Source organism: Watersipora subatra, chromosome 2 (genome assembly GCF_963576615.1).
Source record: "Watersipora subatra chromosome 2, tzWatSuba1.1, whole genome shotgun sequence".
Lineage (NCBI taxonomy): Eukaryota > Metazoa > Bryozoa > Gymnolaemata > Cheilostomatida > Watersiporidae > Watersipora > Watersipora subatra.
This window is the reverse complement of record NC_088709.1, coordinates 44,142,594-44,162,249: the sequence shown is the minus strand read 5'-3', so window position 1 is coordinate 44,162,249 and position 19,656 is coordinate 44,142,594. Positions and strand designations below refer to the sequence as shown.

The 19,656-nt window shown below is 34.5% G+C and overlaps 1 protein-coding gene and 1 non-coding gene across 2 annotated transcripts in view; one reads left to right on the top strand and one right to left on the bottom strand.

Annotated features, from left to right (window-relative positions):
- Positions 1 to 430: 430 nt before the first annotated feature.
- Positions 431 to 504, bottom strand: Trnai-aau (transfer RNA isoleucine (anticodon AAU)). Its single transcript has one exon. It is a non-coding gene; the product is annotated as a tRNA-Ile (tRNA).
- A 236-nt stretch (positions 505 to 740) lies between these two features.
- Positions 741 to 19,656, top strand: part of LOC137388631 (protein arginine N-methyltransferase 5-like) — a 30,488-nt gene continuing 11,572 nt past the window's right edge. The window contains exons 1-7 of the mRNA XM_068075107.1: positions 741 to 918; positions 5,743 to 5,861; positions 6,994 to 7,079; positions 11,724 to 11,855; positions 12,881 to 12,993; positions 16,167 to 16,380; positions 16,842 to 17,000. Coding sequence (XP_067931208.1) covers positions 833 to 918; positions 5,743 to 5,861; positions 6,994 to 7,079; positions 11,724 to 11,855; positions 12,881 to 12,993; positions 16,167 to 16,380; positions 16,842 to 17,000 — 909 coding nt within the window. The 5' untranslated portion in view covers positions 741 to 832. The remainder of the gene's footprint in view (positions 919 to 5,742; positions 5,862 to 6,993; positions 7,080 to 11,723; positions 11,856 to 12,880; positions 12,994 to 16,166; positions 16,381 to 16,841; positions 17,001 to 19,656) is intronic.

The following is a 19,656-nucleotide window of genomic DNA, read 5'->3' as shown; positions in this document are numbered from 1 at the left end:
AGGCGACTGCTCAAACTCCCAGGTCTCTGGTAGGAGACCCGAGTTAGAGCATAATTTACCACCCATACGGGGTATCCAGGGTGAGGAAACAATTTTTTTTTATATATATATATACATACATATATATAGCAACTCAGAAACGATTACGTATGTTGATAATTCTGGTAAGTCAAATTATTTTGTTAAAGCAGCTTCTGTTATTGCTTTTTGGCTTATTTGACATCTTTTTATCCATTGATGTTCGAAAGGAATTTGAGTAATCTTGGATTGGAGTACGCATCTAAAGATTTAGTCAGAAACCTATTGACATGTTCATTCATTGAGTCACATCTATGTGCGATACCAAAGATCTTATCACTGTTGTAGAGTAAAATTTGTACATACATGTATAATTGTATTGTACTGTAGATCTTTTATATATAAAAAACTATGGTCAGTACGGGGATCGAACCCGCGACATTCGCGTTATTAGCACGACGCTCTAACCAACTGAGCTAACCGACCAGCTGTAATGGTCAAAAATAAGTATATAGATAAAAGCTAGCTAAAACTTAATCTAATATACCGTCTTTAAATAATTTTGTCAATTTTATCTCGTCCAAGAATTCACTTGCAAGTTAATACAGAGAACCGTGAAGTTGCTACCGGTAGTTATGCTTTGCTAGGGCATTACATATTCGGCGAACTGTAATAAAAAATAATCGCTTACACTAGTAATCAGCCGTCATTTACACTTAAACACATGTGTATTGTTTTCGGGCTATCTTTGATTAATTATTTAGCATACTTTGGTTAACTACAATTACCTTTGATTTTAAAATTAATTGTCAATATGGAAGATGACAAGATATCTTGTGGACTTGATTATTCTTCTTGCGTAGATATATCATCGTGTCTATCAGATGCCTCTTCTAACAGGTGAAACAAAACCTCGACCTTTAGTTGTCATGTTTTTCTGTCATTTTTTGTTATGTACTTTACGTATATAAGAACACATAATTGCGAGATTTGTTGGCTTTTTTGAAATTATTTGCGAAAAAGTTTAGTTGTGGACGCTGGCAGTGTTAATTTTTTTTTCAATATGAACCCAATTTAGCTCAGAAATGGACAGAGACAGGAGATAAGAATTAGGCTATTAGAACAATGTATTTTCTAAATTATGTTATCACCGTTAGCGTGAAAAAAAATTTTAGTTCATAATTTCAATTCATGGAGCTGAACTGCGTACTTTTCATTCGACAAAATTTGAACTATTCTCTAACTTGTAACACCTTCATCTGGCGGGCAGGACATTGCTATGCTACAAATTGCAGATTAGTTTAGGTGTAGTGGAAAATCTGTTTTGTGTTTTTTGTCGCCTGCTATGCTCTGTCTGCTAAAAGTCACTTTTCAAGGGTTATTGGTATATGGGATAATAGGTAGATGGCTGCAGAAGCGACATGTAGGTAGAGCAAAAGTTATGTAAAGGTAATTATTTGCCTTTCTATGCTTATGGGGCAACTGTGCCTCATAGGAAAGCAAACACTATTTCCATTCAATATTGGAAACTTGTTCGTTTATTGCGTTAGACAGCCCAATAGGCATTTCTTTCCTTCATTATTACAGAAATAATCTCTACAATTTTTTAATAACATTTTCTGTTTTCGTAAAACAAGTTGAAAGACATATTAATTACATGATATATTGACATATTGAAGTTTAAATATAGACATTGGTTACACCAAAAGTCATTCGGTCTTTTCTAAGTAAGCAATTCTCTCATTCAGCTTCAGTTACTCAATTAGTATTTTAGACTAGTTAGTGTACATCAGGGTTGGAAAAAACCACGGTTTTTATAAAAAAAACCAGGTTTTTTGGTTTAAACTGGTTTTTATGGTTTAAACCAGTTTTTATGGTTTTTATAATTTCACCAAGGTTTTTGCAATATTAAGTCTAATTAACATCACTTACTGTAGCTGCATGATTGAGTATTGAACATACATATGTGGAATTATCTGTTAAAGATGGTACTGTGGGAGTTGTTATGGGAAGAAAGAGAGAAAACATGGAAATCTCAGAATGAGTCTTTAATCAAACATGATCGATGAAATACAGAGCAGAAATCTTATCGCATAAAGTGAATATTTTACATACAGCTTTATGTATAAGTAGGAATTTGAATCCAAGTGATTAGTCGTGTGGTAGTGTAGAGCAGAGCATAATGCAGATGCATTGCTTGTGTTTGGAGCAGTGGCAGATGACTCAACTTCTATCACCTGAATACTAGCATCACTGTCTAAATTGGTGTTTTTAGCTTGACATTTTGTTACGTGAGCTTTAAGCCTATCTGCGTGACCTTGGGTTATGACAGCACAGCTATTACATTTTGCCTTAAAACCTTTGCCTTTTGCAGTTCGTGTGAAAAACTGCCAAACGGGATCCTGTTTGCGAGACATGTTGGAAGTTTGAGGCACAGTTTTAACTTTTCAAAACACAAAAAACTTGATCAACTGAATTTTAACAATTCAACTACTTTGGCTTGTGCCCAATAAATGAAATATTAGTTTGCAAACTTAAAGCTTTTGCCCAAAAGGATTTTATTGTTTTAATTTTTAATTATAAGTAATCCTTTTTCACTGGCCAGACTTGAGAAAGTTTTCATTCATTATTGAAGATGATGATTGGATAAGTTTATTTCACATGTTTTTTATATTTCATTAGTAAAGAGATCATCATATCACTTGATGAAACCAATTGAAAATGAAATTCACTAATTCATTGTTGTGCTAGGATTTTATGTAGTTTCAACTTGAGCTCTGCCATCAATCTACTACTGTGTCCTAAATAAACTTCCACAGCTGATAATTACATATAATTGCATTTCTACCGCACATGAGCCACTAGGAGCTTAAAATATTATATTTTTCACAAAAAATAACGAAAAATTATAAAAACCGGTTTTTTCGGCTGGTTTAAACCACTCGGTTTAAACCAGGTTTAAATCACAATCATATTTTAGCTTTAGAATAATAGTAATATAAGATTGACACTTTATTGGAACATGTAAACAGAAAAATGTCCTCTGTACTAGCTGACGCATTTTCATACGTTATTGGAAGCATAAACAAGAAAGTGAACAGCAAGATAACCCAGAAAGAATTTGCCTACCACCGCAGCACATCATCATTAAAGGTTGACTTGCAACAAAATTCACATTACAGTTATTTGGTATCAAAAGATTCACCATTTCTTACTCTGCTGTGTTGTAGGTGCCAAATATGTGGAAATGTGATTACAAGCTCTTAAAAGCTCAAAAACGAAAAGCCGCCGTGCATAGGAATCCGTTTATTTCTCTGACGTTGTCATTACATTTGGTTGTTGTTTTGTCACATGATTTTCTCACGTGAATTGAAAGGCCAATAAAAGGTGCAATATAAAACTTGTCGTAGCACTAGTTTATGACAAACACTTCGGGTTTTACCGAAGACCCCGTATCAAATATAGATGCTCACTACTTTACAGTTTTGTTTCGACTTGGTCTAATCGCCTAGTCATAATCTGATTATGTGACCCAATACTTCGCAAATAATTTCTGCAGCACTTTTCGATTATCACAGGTGACCAACAGGCTCATCATGATTATCAGACAATCATATGTTACTTGTTCGAGCTAAGGTTAAACAATTAAACAAATTTTTACGGTAAGTTATAAGATATCAGTGCTCAAAGCGACAGCATTACAATGACGATAAAACAGACACGTAAGAACAATAGACATAGTTTTATTGAATGCGTGAAGCATATTTGTGAAAATATTTCGTCGAATGAGGTTGCGTGAAAGTGTAAACAGAAGCCATCTTGTACAACTAAGTCCCATTTGAGCCGTTTTAGAAAGAGATTCTAGTCTATGGTGATTTTGTGATGGCGGCAATTAATTGTTCGTTTTTGAGCTTTGTAATCACATTCCCACATATTTTTAACCTACAACACAGCAGAGTAAGATATCGTGAAACTTTTGATACCAAATAACTGTAATGTAAATTTTGTTGCAAGTCAACCTTTAAGATACCATTTAACTAATTTAACCATTTATTTAACCTTTAATTTAACCATTTAACTCACCAGCTGTCGCAGACAGCTGGTGAGTCGACCGACAGTCGGTGAGTCGACCGACTTGTTAACAAATAATTTGCCTACAAGGAAAGTCTTTGCTATTTGGCTAGTTTTTTTGCTAACTCTCAAAGGATTTTCTAACTAGCAAATAATTTGCTAGTTGGAAAATCATTTGCTGACTTGATTTCTACTACACTATTACTAGAATTCTCTTAAGGAAATATTTTTAAAAGAGTTTATACTACAAGCACAACAAACAACATATCAGCTGATAGACAAAGAAAAATACTTTCTTAATAATCCAACTTGTTTCAGACTACAGTTCGCCCTCGGGATATGACGATCCTGTTATACAGATTTTTTGCCTTACGATGTCAAATGCGGTGTGTTTCTGTCCTCGTCATACACTACTATTTTGCTATACGATATCAACAAAAATTTCTCTTGAAATTAAAATTTGGCAGTTGGTGGGCTGAATATGCTGACATAACAAAGATGCTGACATGCTAATCGCCGAAATCCTTCTCAGAACACTGAGAAGAGATACGATGCTCGCTCTCAATTCAGCCTTATTCACTATAAGTTGTTAGTGAAAACGCAACCGGAAACAGGTGATAAATTTTTAGCCGATGCCAAAGTTGGAGTTTAGTTTAGTAAAATACATACTAATACTTAGCTTTAAGTTTGTGTTTATTACGCCGAATTCATTTAAGTTAAATTCAACATTTATGTTGTATGTCTGTCTCGAATGTAAGAACTCCCTATGGTGCATACTGCATATAGTAAATTGTAGCGTTACATTTTATTGCAGATCATAACCAAACACTTAAGTTATTGTAGATAACTATAGTTACTAAGGTTATTATATTATTTTGTTACTAAGGTTTAATATGTACAGTAAGTATATAATGTTTTGATGATTTTTACCAGGGGGTGTGTGCATTAGATAATTACTATAGGTTTTGTACCCCTCTATACAATATTTTCGCCTTACGATGCCATCACCGGAAGGAATTAAAATTGTATGGCGAGGGTCCACTTTATCACAAATATTCCATGCCATCTCAGATGTCTCAGGCAATCCCAGTTGTCTCAGAATCTCAGATGTCTCAGACAATCTCAGATGTCTCAGACAATCTCAGATGTCTCAGATAACGCCAATAGTCTCAGGACACTTTCAGATATCTCACACTAATCAGCCTACAGTTTCATAGCTGCAGAAGGTATTAGAGTCGTAATGATAATAAGTACTATATGTGCTACATGTGCTATAGTACTATATGTGCTACATGTACTGTAGTACTATATGTGCTGCATGTGCTATAGTACTATATGTGCTGCATGTGCTATAGTACTATATGTGCTATATGATTGTGAGCTTCTAATCTGATAAAAAAGTACCGAAGAATAGTGATATAAATTGTGTTCACTTTATGAGTAAGGCGCTATGACAGTTTGAAATAACTGACATTTTATCGATTTATCGAAGTTTTGTTTACAGATGTTTACTATGTACCGTAGTATTATATAAACTGACTGTACGATGACTGAACTACCGTTGTTGGTCCTTTATGTAGCACAGAACATTCTTATCTACGCTGAGGAATGCTTATTTCTCAACTCTGACATCAAACTGTTTATGTTCCTCAGGTATGAATTTCTTTGTGTGCCTCTTATACATCCGCGATACAAAAAGGATTTTCTCCATCCCACTATATCTCAGAGGCCTGGACCATATTCCCGTTCTGATATGACGATGTCGTGCAAAGGTGGGATGAGGTTTTATTTATTGGATGCTATTTTTAATATGTGCACCATTGTTTGTGAGTGTGATGAGCTAATAAAACATTTTTCATACAATTTGGAAATTTGAAATATTGCCCATAAAAACAGCTTTTCATGAAATTTTTTTAAAGACATCAGTGTAGGCTCTGCTTTTATGAATAAGAATTTTGATTGTTATTCTAGTACAAAACTGAACAATTTTGGCTCAATTATATGTTTCCAGTAAAAGGTGTCAAGATTTTCTCTGACTATTTTTATTACTTTAAATTGCTATAAATATATGTTTACTATATATATAGTATGTACATTTATACTATACAGTATTTATATACTATATAGTATATATATATATGTTTACACGATATGATATATATATATATATATATGTACTACTAGGTGAATGCCCGGCGTTGTACAGACAACACAGTAATCACCCAATGAATTTGAGTAACTTAAGCTAGTAAGGCTATTAACTTACTATAAAAAGAGCCGTGGCCTTCATCTGAAGCCAGCTCATTACCCTAGGCGTAATAATCTCTCACACAATCATGAATTTAAAGTGTGCTAGTATTTTCACAAGTGCTGCATAAGTATGTGCACTATTATTTGATAGTATGGCAAGGTCAGTGTAGTGTAGTGGGTTAGCTGTAGAGGTGTCAAATTAAAATCCAGTGCAAAACAGATTTTTTGTTCATAAAACCTTATCGCTGTAGCTGGACACAAGAATTACAGACAATAGACAGACCAACACAGATTTATATATAGATTTAGTATGTATATACTATATATTATATTATAATATAAAATAACGACGAAAGTGCTAGAATAAATGCTCAACTCATGTATGTAGATGCCAACAGCATAGATGATATATGCCTCTTGAAAAATTAAACTCTGCGCTCATCTCAAGTATTTGAATATCTAATGAGGTTACCAGAGCACCAAGAATTGTCTGGCATGCCAGACCACCTTTAGCCTGAGACCTCTAATCTTATACAGTCTGAAATGACCATCTACATATTTTACTATCAACTGCAACATGTGGTTTTGCTGCTTAGTTGAACTAAAATAATTGGGAAGTAACATTGATTGTGTATTTTACAAGTCTACTTGTAGATTGGAGCAGCGTTGTTGTTGGCAAGATATCTCCATGGTTACAGCTTGATTCTGATGTGCCCGATATTCGAAAGAACTCAGAATTGGTATGGTTATTTCAGATTTTATGTATTTTTTATAATAGTACTTAGGTCTACTATAGTAGGCCATAGTAGGTCATAGTTAATGAGAATAAGTCATAATAGGCCATAGCAAATCATAGTAAATGATAATACATGTAGGTCATAGTAAATGATAATAGGTCATAGTAAATCATAACACTCAGTTGTAAGTAGTAAGTAGTGCTTTTAGGGATGGTACCCGTTGTCATTAAGCCCTTCTATGCTGGACACTTGTTTTCATTTAGAAGTTGTCTTCTTATTCACCTGATGTGTTCTTCAGTGCTGTGGGTCTTATTCTTACTGATACGCCACTTGTGCGTACTCTAATCTGGCTACATGTATGGCCAGGGGCTACGTGTATGGGCAGGGGATACATGTATGGGCAGGGGCTGTGCACTACTTGCGTACATGTCGTTGTATATGTCTAGCTATAGCTATTAAAATCTTGGAATAAAGAATCGATTAAGCAGAAGATTTGATCTCGGAACCTCTCATTCGCCAGTACTACGCCTTACTAACTAAGCCACAGAGCACGATAGATTCACTAGGCGATATATTATGTCACTATATGGGAGCAAGTGCGCTACACTTTCGGTCACAACGCAAAGTCGTGAAAAGTCGTAGCTCTTATTAGTAAGCTTACTCAAATTGTCCATTGGCAATGTGCCAGGCTTATAGCAAATGGCAGGCAACTCTCATTACTTCTCATTGTTTATAAGCTGGTTTTAGCTTGTAAATTACAGCTAGTTTTTATATATAATAAAGGTTGTGTCCATCTGTCCTTTCGAAGCCATGCTTGGAGGATTGGGATAAAGATTGCAGCATACTGTATTTGATACTACTTTGGTTTGTGCCCACTAAATGAAATATTGGTTTGCAAACCTAAAGCTTTTGCCCAAAAGGATTTTATTGTTTTAATTTCTAACTATAAGCAATCCTCTCTCACTGGCCAGACTTGAGAAAGTATTCATTCATTATTAGAGACGATGATGGGATTAGTATATTTCACATGGTTTTCATATTTCACCAGAAAAGGGATCATCATATCACTTGATGAAAGTAATTGAAAATAAAATTCACCAATTCATTGTTGTGCTAGGACAGGGGTGTCAAACTCATTTTCACCGAGGGCCACATCAGCGTAACGGCTGTCCTCAAAGGGCCAGATGTAACTTATAATTGTAATGAAATGTAATCGAATAATATAAAATAACTTAAACTAGTCTTTGATATTAAATAACTCTGACTTTATTACTTAAAGTTGCAAACAGAACAGTTGCACAGCAAAACATGCAGAACACTTGTTTTCGAAAAAAATCAGAAAAGTTACACAATACCCATCAACATGGGCATACTTTCAGTAAAATCAAAAATTGTGAGCTACTAAGAACATGAATTTGTTGGCATACACACATTAAATCTGCAAACACTAAATAATTGCAACAGCAGCAACACAAAATCAATATGTAAGCAGCAAAAAATCAAAAAATTATTTGCTATTTGCTGAAACAAAGTTAGACTTGCACCAAAGAAATTACAAAATATACAGTGTTTGACTAAAATTAGTAATTTATTACATACAATACAAAGTTATGAATATTATTTATACATGTACAGTTAGTCATGAACATGAAAATCACGAAACTATAAGTTCGAATTTTTCCTCGCGAGTATTATCTTCATAACATAGCAAACCTACATCCCAATATAACTCAAATAAACTGTCATAAACATGTTTCAAACAATAACATTATGTTCAGTAACTCTGTTCTTGACTTTTCAGACTTCAGGGGCCGCTCTAAGAATGAATATGATCCTATCGAGATTGAATAACTTTTGTCTGACTACGTTTGACAGCCTAAAAAGTGCATTTTTATTCGAGTGTAACGATGCAAATTGACAAAATTAAATGTTAGTAAAAACTTTGAAACATTAAAAATAATGTTTCAATTTGATTTATGCAGTCTTTCACTGTCTTACCCCTTCTGAATCTGCATATTTACTTCTGGAGTTGAAAGAAATTGATCGAGAACGAGAAATTTTAAAGTGACGGCGATGATTTTCGGTTCAGTAGATGTTGAAATGGGCGTAGTAATTTAGTTATAACTTTTGCCAGAGAGATCATTGAGGTATATATGTACGTTTGTTTGATTGGCCAAAAATTTTACTTCTGACTAATCAAAATTATTCTTATGTAATGTAAAAATAACAACACAATGAATAGACAAATTTCAGAGGCAAGATAACTCGCGTTGGTGTGCCTAGCAACGTTATAAATACGGGATAATGAGTCTCGGGCGAATGAGTAATTAAGCCCTCGCGGGCCACATAAAATGAGGTGGCGGGCCACATGTGGCCCGCGGGCCATGTGTTTGACACCTGTGTGCTAGGATTTTATGTGATGTAGTTGTTACTTGAGCTCTACCACCACCTTACGGCTACCTTGTGCTAAATGTACTTCCACAGCTGATAATTACATAGATTTGCATTTCTACCACACAGGAACCCTAGGAGCTTAAAACATGTTTTTCACTCAAAAAATACTGCAGAAAATCATAAAACTGGTTTTTTTGGCTGGTTTAAACCCAGCGGTTTAAACTAAGCGGTTTAAACCGCTTGTGATCAGGGTTGGCTTGGTTTAAACTAAGCCAACCCAAGCCAACCCTGAACACACCTGACGATATCTCGTGACCAACTAGACAGCAGGGTATCAGCTGATGAAGGGAATTTTATATCTAGTGACTCAGCAGCTCCTAGCAGTCATCCATCTGTTATGAACTGAGTTTTATTGCTCCAACATAAGAAAGCATTTACTAGTGTACATAGAGCTCATCAATAAAGCTGTAATATTTGGTCAACCGCGTTTTTTTTCATGGAAACAATAGGCTAAATAGGTCCGCTTCCCCTTTACAACACTAAGAACCTTGTTGCAATGAGATCATGCGGCTGAAACAATTCTTGTGAATGACCTTCACCCATGTAGCTATTTAGAAATACTTGGATACATGGAATAGCTTGGATTTAGTTTTTAATAGTTGGCTATTAACTTTATATTTATTTTCTTGGATGGTTTTCAAGTTTATGTTGACACGCTTTCTGCATGTTAAGCACGGTGAAAACACGGTTATTGATGAATCTGAGGGAACGAAAAGTTAAGCTGAAAATAAGGAGGGAAAAGCTGCACGTTGTGTGTTAACGCTTTTAAGAGGTTTTATACTCTTTAAATAACTGCGGATGAAGAGCTTTGCACGCGTTAGGAGCTAGCGAATAGTAAAGGCTCTACAGTAAATTGTTGATCAATAAAGTATACTTTGAGATACAAGCTTTCCATGAAATATACATGCGTTTCCTATCCGAGCTTGTATGTCAATTCACTCGTATCTCAAATCAATTTTTCCCATATAAACTATAATGAAATATAAATTAATTCGTTCTCATTCTCTGAAAAAAATTCTAAAAAACAAAATTCACTATGAAAAAACATGTTTTTAATTGTGATAAATTCATCGCTTACACTCACAAAGTAACAAACACCTGTCTAATAGTTATGATTTGTAATAAAGCCTAACAGTATTATGTACGGTACTATATAGAGTTCTTACCTTTGAGACGGACAGTAGAGGCAAATGGCGGTGTGAGAGAGACTTGACGATACAGTACACTACACTGTTGTGACACCATACAAGATGATACAACATAGCATAAACTTCAAATTTTATTTCAATGATCTTAGCTTACTATGCACACATTTTAAAATAAGTCTTAATCTTATACTAAACTTAATTTTAATTTCATTTTCATTTTAATTCTTTTACTTCTTTAAGCTTAGCTTTTTTGTTTCGGTTTTAGTTGGCCTTTTTAAATCCTTTTTGATTGGATGTTGTTGTTCTGGTAAGCAACCTCTCTCATTCTCCGCCACCCATCAGCTGCATCAAAATTCTACTTCTATGTTTGGATCTCAAATTTGTCTTGTATCTCAAGGCAAAGACTTGTTTGGATCTTCCTTGAATCTCACATTTTTCATAAGTTATGACACTTGTATCTCAACATGTTACTGTACTTATATAGTTGGCCCATTCATACTCAGTATTAAATCGATGACATGTTTCAATTCTTGCATATGAGTTCATGTTGAAGATTGTCTACGTGTTGGTCAAAATCACATGAGCATGTCAGCTCCTTTTCCGCTAGCATTATAATATTTAGGTTCAAAAATAAATTGACCAATGAACATCATTCTCAGCCGTGTGAAGACCATGATATTGCTGCTCGATTTTAACTATTTGTGAAGCCTGTTGTCAGAGAAAGCTTAGCTTAGAATATAACTAGCTTACATTAAAAACAAGTAAAATAGAATCGATTATGTTCACCGGAATCAACCAGTTTCAGCCACTTGAAGACACATCAGTGTTATTTTTACCAGCGTAGACCAGCGTGTTCATTTTGACACGACAATTTTACAAAGGATGGCTACATTTAAAGATGTATTTCGTTACTGAATAGCCAAGCCTTAGGCTTTCTGCTCTGGGTATATATTTTACGATCGTGTTTACCATGTGTGTATATTTCTACTGTCGATTAGTGCTTGTCAACTGGTCTAATATCTTTGTTTGTAAACCTCTTTTTAAGGCTCTGAAAAGAGAGCTCGACTGGTCATCTCACCTGTCCCTGCCAGCCGTCATCATAGAGCTAAGAAGCAGCAGATGCTATAACTTAGCAAGGGCTATACTAGACCACAGCATGGGTCTCGGCAGCCTGCAGGTAAAACCTCTCAACTAGTCCACGTATGCCGTATTCGTGTGCTGTGTAAAGCTGTGCTCGTCATAGTTAGAGTTCATTATTTCACCTAATGATGACCTAATGATGGCCTTGCACAAAGTTTTAGTTAATTCGATCAGAAAGTATCGGTATTGTTCTATCATTTGTGATTGTTTTTAAAGTTTGAAGTAATCTGGCTTCCGGGATGTTTCAAGATTAAAATCGACCAAACTTGGTCGTGATCAAGCGAAAGTGTGATTATAATGCCTATAGTTATAACATCTATAGTTATAACGTCTATAGTTATAACATCTATAGTTATAACGTCTATAGTTATAACGTCTATAGTTATAACGCCTATAGTTATAACGTCTATAGTTATAACGCCTATAGTTATAACGTCTATAGTTATAACGTCTATAGTTATAACGTCTATAGTTATAATGCCTATAGTTATAACGTCTAACGTCCACAAGACAACCTTCTATTTATCTTTTATATACATTTTATTTGTCTTTTATACACATTTCTGATATTGAAAAGAAGTATGATATACTCGCTGTACTTTATTCATTTCCGCTCTGATAACTTACCTGTATTGTATTGTCAAATATTCACGTTAGTCTATCCATAAATTTTATATTGTTTTTAAATTTGATATAAAGTTATAGAATTTATGTTTTATATAAATTCTATAAATTTATAGAATTTATATTGTTGATGTTAAATCATTTTTGTTTTACCCGATTTTTGATGTTTTATTTATTTGATGCTATCTCTGATATGAACCCATCAAGTTCTACTAAATATGTTTTTTTACATCCACATTGTGATTATTATTAATTATTTTGTTGTTCCAACTGTCAGTTATAAGTTGTAAACACTTTTTTATGATTTTCGACTGCATTAAACTTTTCCACTCACAATTTCTAAGGCATAAGTATTGCTATATGTGGTGCAACCATACACGAGTGTGTAGGTATTGAAACACTGCTGCGAAGCAGTCATTTGCTTTCATTTCGCTGTAGTATTGGATACGGGTGCCGATTGTATCTCCAAAATCATGTGTGGACAATCATCTTATAGAAGGTGCTGACGAAGTAGAGCCCATAGACAGCTCTACAGAAGACACTTGGCATTGGTAACATATAGCTAGTATTAATATAGGGAGACCTTTCTCTTTGTGCTCTACAGATATAATCTATCAACTTGCGAAAGGTCATACGGTAATACTGTGAGATATAAACTCAATGCGTTCCGGAGCCGAACTCATATATCAATTCTTTCGTATCTCAAATCAATTTTTCCTATATAAAATAACTAAATCCAAAATTAATCTGTTTTTACCCTTTGAAAAGTCACTAAAAAGAGGATACTACTATGGAAAAAATGTGTTTTTAATTGTTTTAATTTACCACAATTGGCCCACAAAGTAACAAATACCTATCTATTGGTTATGATCTGCAATAAAATGTAGCATTACTAGGTATGTAGAGTACTGTATGGAGTTTTTGTCTTCGAGACAGACAGCTGCTAACGGCAGTGTGAGTAACTTTAGATTTAACCTTCTAGATTTAGAGATAAATTTAGCTTACTGTTCCACTTACACTTTAAAAAGTAAGTTGTTATCTTACGTTATACTTTGCTTACGTTTAATTTTGTTTTCACTTTTCACGTTTTTTCCGGTTTGACTGTTTGACTCGCTTTCAGCTTCACTTTTAGCCAGCCTTTTTATAAAAAATTTCAAACTGATCCAACGAGAAAAACTGAACGATGCTGTTCTCGTAAGCCTCTCGCATACTCGGCCTCCTAACAGCCGCATTCAGAACTGTTTCATATGCTCATATCTCAAATTTTCCTCGTGTCTTCAGACGAAAATTGTTTGGAACTTTCCCTGAATCTCAAGTTTCTCATATGTTTGGACAGTCGTATGTATCAAGGTACAGTGAAACCTCGGTTCTCGAACTCTTCGGTTTTTGACCTAAACATTTGAGATTTGTTCATCTCGGATCTCGAACATAAATTCGGTTCTCAACCGGAGCATGCGCATTAGAATTAAACATTCGGAACAGCTCCAGAAAAATCCAGTTCAAATGTTTATTTGACATTGTTATGAGCCACTAATGGAAGGTTCTCAAACAAAGGGAGAAGTTTTACTTCATAAATTCTTAACGAAAAGGAGACATCTAGGAGGACGTCTCCTCTACCGAAGAGATTTTCTAAAGAGACACTTCCTCCAGTCGAGTTACCCTAAATTGTTTTGGAGGAGGATTCTCCTTCAAAGATGTGAAGTAAACGTGCCATTGCTGTTTATATTTTCTTTTTCCTACGATTTTTTATGTAACTGATCTGTTGCATTTTTCGCTGTTTCATCATCAATTTATGCAATTTTTGGTATTGTATCTTAACCTTTAATGTTTTCGATGTTTTAAGGGCAAAGCATACGAAATGTTTACCTTTTGTTTTCTTTTTTCATCATCATAGATGGAAAATATTTTATTAAAATTAAACACGATCTATATCTACTCGTTTTACTTATAGTATGCAGTATATATTATATAAATGGGAAAGTTGTTTCAGATCTCAAACAACTCGGTTTTTCAACAACCTTCTGGACAGATTATGTTTGAGAACCGAGGTTCCATTGTATTACTGTACAATTATTAATATGCAAAGTATATACTATGTATATTACTACTGTACTTGTATACTTTATAGAGAAGGATTAGTGAAATAGATAAACTTATCTTTTGTTAGATCTAAATCTATTCTACTTTTAAATCCTTTTATGCGTTGATGAAGAGTTCTCACGTTGAGTTTTGGGTGAATAAAACAAAATACAATGCGTTCTCATAAACATATCCGCTGTGACATACGATGGTTCTAACATATGTGTCATGATCACAGAAACCACGGTCAAGTCGTTATTATAAGATTTAGAGTTATCTGCATTAACAGAAGGAGAAAATTCTAACAGTTATTTTGCAAAAAGAATTTTGATTCTAGCTTAAATACAGCAGATTTTATGGTCAATAAACTGAATGCATGTTTACCATCAGTGCGAGAACATAGTTCTGAGAAAACTGGTGTTAAAGTCTGAGAAACGAGAACCGATGCACAGTTTTGTTTACATTTCAAAACGTCATAGCAACCAATATTAAGAGGTTGTGATATTTATCTAGATTTTTGTCTTTACATCAAAAGCATTATGCTGCATTTAAAAATCTAAACAGATTTTGGCTGGTTGTCATAGAAATGGCTGTATATCTATAAGAAAATGTATTACCTAATTTTGCAGATATTAAAAACGGCTTGGCAGTGCTGCGATATTGAGCACAACCGTAGTATGATCAACAAAATGTTTAAAAAAATAATAACAGTAACATATTGCACATCATCGGTCTCTCTATACTTTGATCTTGTAAATTCGAATAATTTTTCTTATAATCAAATCTTATAAAATCGAATAATTATTCTTATAATTAAATATTGTAAAAATCTTATAAGAATGGTTAGGAATATATCATGGTCATTCCCTTTACTTACACTGCTTTTGGCATCAGTTGGAATACCAAAGTACTCATTATACATGTAAGTGTCCAAAATGTCAGGATTATCCTTCAAATCGGCAAAAAAGAAACGGTTACGTTTTTCGGACGCCATTTTTTAGTACTTCCTGTTTAGCATAGCAACGGTTTTAAGGGGTTTTTCCGAGGTTTTAAGACATTTATTATCTAAACCGACTTCAGATTCAGAAAGATCACTCTTTGATTGGTCCAGAAACACAAGTTACAAAAATCCTTACCAAAATTATAAATTCAGTTAGTGCAACTTTAAAGTCGAATAACTCAACTTCGTGATTTGCGACTTAACCATGGTTTCTGTGACCGCGACCCATATGAAAAAAGTTTCAAAGTGGAAAAACTTTGTGTATCAAAGTTCGACTGTGTTTATTTTTATATCTATCGCCAAACATAATTACTTGCGTTTGAAAGCGCTTATAACAAAGCAGCAAATAAAATAGAATACATATTTTGAATGCTGCCTATTTATTTTATATAGGTTAAAACTAATTACGTTATTATTATTGTATTAAAACTAATCATGCTTAGATAAATTGACTCTGTTGATTAGTAGGAGCGCTCAGGTCATCATAGCCAATGAGAAAGTGTCGCTTCAACTGGTCAGTTGTAGTCATTAGGGTTCCTAACACTTCACTGAGTACACATATTTTTACTAGATTGTAATGCCGTATGGACATATGATTTATGGTAGTGTAGTTTCTTCATTCCTTGTCCCCGAACACTTTTACAGGTGGAACACATTTCGGTCACTTTCCAATCGACGAAAAACAGTTTCTATTTGTTTGGAGCTCACACAGGATCTTCCATCAAACGAGGAAATGAATAGATGGTTTGGTGAACCTTGTCGAGCTGTTAGCGTGCCCACCTCTCTTTTTATCACTAATAAAAAAGGCTTTCCGGTTCTTTCTCCCTCCCACCAGGCTGTTCTTTACCAAATGTTCAAGGTTAGCCACACCCTCGTTTATCAATGGGATACGTTTTGTCTATGGTTAGTCTATGATTAGTCTATGGCTACTCTATGATTAGTCTATGATTAGTCTGTAGGTAGTCTATGGTTAGTCGATGATTAGTCTATGGTTAGTCTATGGTTAGTCGATGGCTACTCTATGATTAGTCTATGATTAGTCTATGATTAGTCTATGGTTAGTCTATGGCTAGTATGATTAGTTTATGGTGAGTCTATGGTTAGCCCACAAGTAAACCTCAAGTAGTTTCTAGGCAAGCCGTGACAATCATACTGTTTCTGTTACGTCTGATCTATGAACACTCATCTCGTTACGAGACAGATATGTATCTCAGCTCACCTCATTCAAGCTGAGAATATCTGGTGTAATCGTGTTTACATAGTCCTTCACACTTGCCACTGTTTCGCATGCTTACCTTAGCTTCAGTTCCTGTGTTGAAGCTGGGGATTCAGGTGATTATAAGTGGGACACCACTGCATGAAAGAGGATCTCTAGTCTATCTGCAATATATAGAGCACCTATACAAGACGAGAGAGCCAGCTGATATAGTTACTCAGTTTGCCAAGGGGTACGAGGACTATCTACAGTGTCCTTTACAGGTGAGCTAGCGACATTGCATCATGAATACCATTGCATCATTACCAGTCTTATTATAGTAAATATTTAATAGCTTATAATCGTACAGCGATTGAACTCCTTGCTATATTGCTATCTAGTTGGATAGAGTACAGCTCTTTGATGATGTTTAGTTGGTCATTCCCTCTGTTACAATCTATGTTTATGGTTATAAAATAACATATTTATTTGGTCATTTCTGTTGCTACAGTCTATGTTTGTGGTTATAATAAAACATAATATCTGCTAATTCCTAATGAATACTGCAATCCCGGGTTATGGCATCCTTGTTTTACAGTTTTTTCTGTCCTACGATGCGAAACATGATGTTTTTTTCGTCCCCTCTTCATGGCATTTTTTGTCATACAAAAAAAGTCTCGCGAAATTCAAATTTGTCGATTGGTTTGCTGATTACGTCGGAATCCCACAAGGCCTGAAAGAGATATGATGCTCACTATCTCTCAGCTCAGCATTCTTCCTGTTCCATAAATGCTTGATATTGCTTGAGTGAAATGAAAATTAACGGAAAGTAAACAAGTGGAAATTTATGGTGAATTTTAGCATTTAATATAATATTTACTATAAACTTTAGTTCATTATACGGGTATAACTACGTATATAACTTCAATTGATAATGATTTTAAAGGAAGAAATAAGAAAATGATTACCATGGCAATGAAGTTAGCGTTATTTCAAAACTAGTTTTTAAAAAGTTAGGTGTCAACCTAACCCAACGTGAGAACTGAAAAATAACTAATATTAATATGTACAGCACATATGCCCAATTTTGATGATTTTTAGCAGGGGATGTTTGCATTAGATATTTACTATGGGTTTCTATACCTCTCTATACAACATTTTCGCTTTGCGGTGACAACACCTGAGCAAATTAATGTCGAATGGTAGGTCCACTGTAGTATGATATCCTATTCAGTATTATATTCTACAGCTTTACACTACAGAGAAAACCTTTTACTGTTCTCAAGTAGAGATTTGACTGTAATACTATGTATATACAATCGTAAGTCAAGGTTTGGCTGTAATACTATGCCTAATACAATCGTAAGTCAAGGTTTGACTGTAATACTATGCTTTATACAATCGTAAGGAGAGGTTTGGCTGTAACACTATGTATATACAATCGTAAGTCAAGGTTTGACTGTGATACTATGCCTAATACAATCGTAAGTCAAGGTTTGACTGTAATACTATGCCTAATAAAATTGTAAGTGAAGGTTTGACTGTAATACTATGCCTAATACAATCGTAAGTCAAGATTTGACTGTAATACTAAGCCTAATACAATCGTAAGTCAAGGTTTGACTGTAATACTATGCCTAATACAATCGTAAGTCAAGGTTTGACTGTAATACTATGCTTTATACAATCGTAAGGAGAGGTTTGACTGTAACACTATGTACCGAACAAGATGAATTTATTCGCAGAGTTATATTTCGCGAAAATTGTCTTTTCATGCAAATTCGCGGATGAATTTCTTCGCGGATGAATTTATTCGCGGCTGAAAACTGCCACTCTCTAGGAAATGTTAACTCTATTATGCCTAGCAATAGAGTTAACCTTACGCATGCGCGACTACGCGCATTGCGCGTTTTGTTTTCTACTTAGCTTACAACTACGGGTGGATCGTGCTAAGCTATAAATTCTTTGCTGCGTTCAGAGGTTTTCACGAATATTCATAGATTTGGAGGCCTTTGATGAACCAACAATTTGTGGTAAGTAATGAGTTTTTCACATTTATTAAATCAGTTGACTTTTGCTTTGGTTCTTCGGTAAAACGCAATATTTATTTTTCCATCCCTACCGCTTCATTATTTGTTTTAGTGTGAGAGAGAAATTTTTCATCATACACGGAAGAACAATGATTGCAAGGGTGGTAGATGTCATTCTTGGAAGATCACCAATCATTCAGGGAGGTCTTGAAATTGAAGTAGAAGTGGCCGCAGCTGCTAACGAGGAGAGTATATCTGTTTTAAAAAAGGAACAAAAACGCCTTTACGAGCACAAATCTTTGGCCAACCGGCAGAACTTTACAATAGTAAGCCACGAGGAGAGTTCTGATAATAACTTCCTTACCAGTCATGTAGTAGGGAGAGAATCGCCCTTAACATCTACCCAAGAAGTGACAGAGCTGCTATTACCAAAATAACTAGTCAGAGAGCACCATTACACGATAGTATTCACTTATCAAGAGTACCAGTTTAATTTTATTGCTAGATAACCGCCATAATGACTAAACTGTTTATATTTACTCCATTAATCGTTTGTAAAGTTTTATTTGTATTTGAAATATTTTATTTGTACACTCAAGTTTGTAATAAATTATAATATATCTATACATGAAATAAAATATATAATTTAATCATGTTTGCTGCAGCGATATCAATGAGTTGTTGTCGATAAAAGGGTCTAAGTTGACTGGTTGCTCTCTGCCAATATTCCTGCCTTGATGAATATTACCACTTGTCTCTAGTTTTCGTACTCGGAGTAGGTTGTTTCATTCTCAATCTGCAGTAAACACAAAAAAGAAAAAAATATAAACAAGTGTCAAGGAAGTACAAAAACAATAGCTGAAGTATTTAATGAAAGCGATCAGTTTTTAAACAAAAGAATTAACTAATG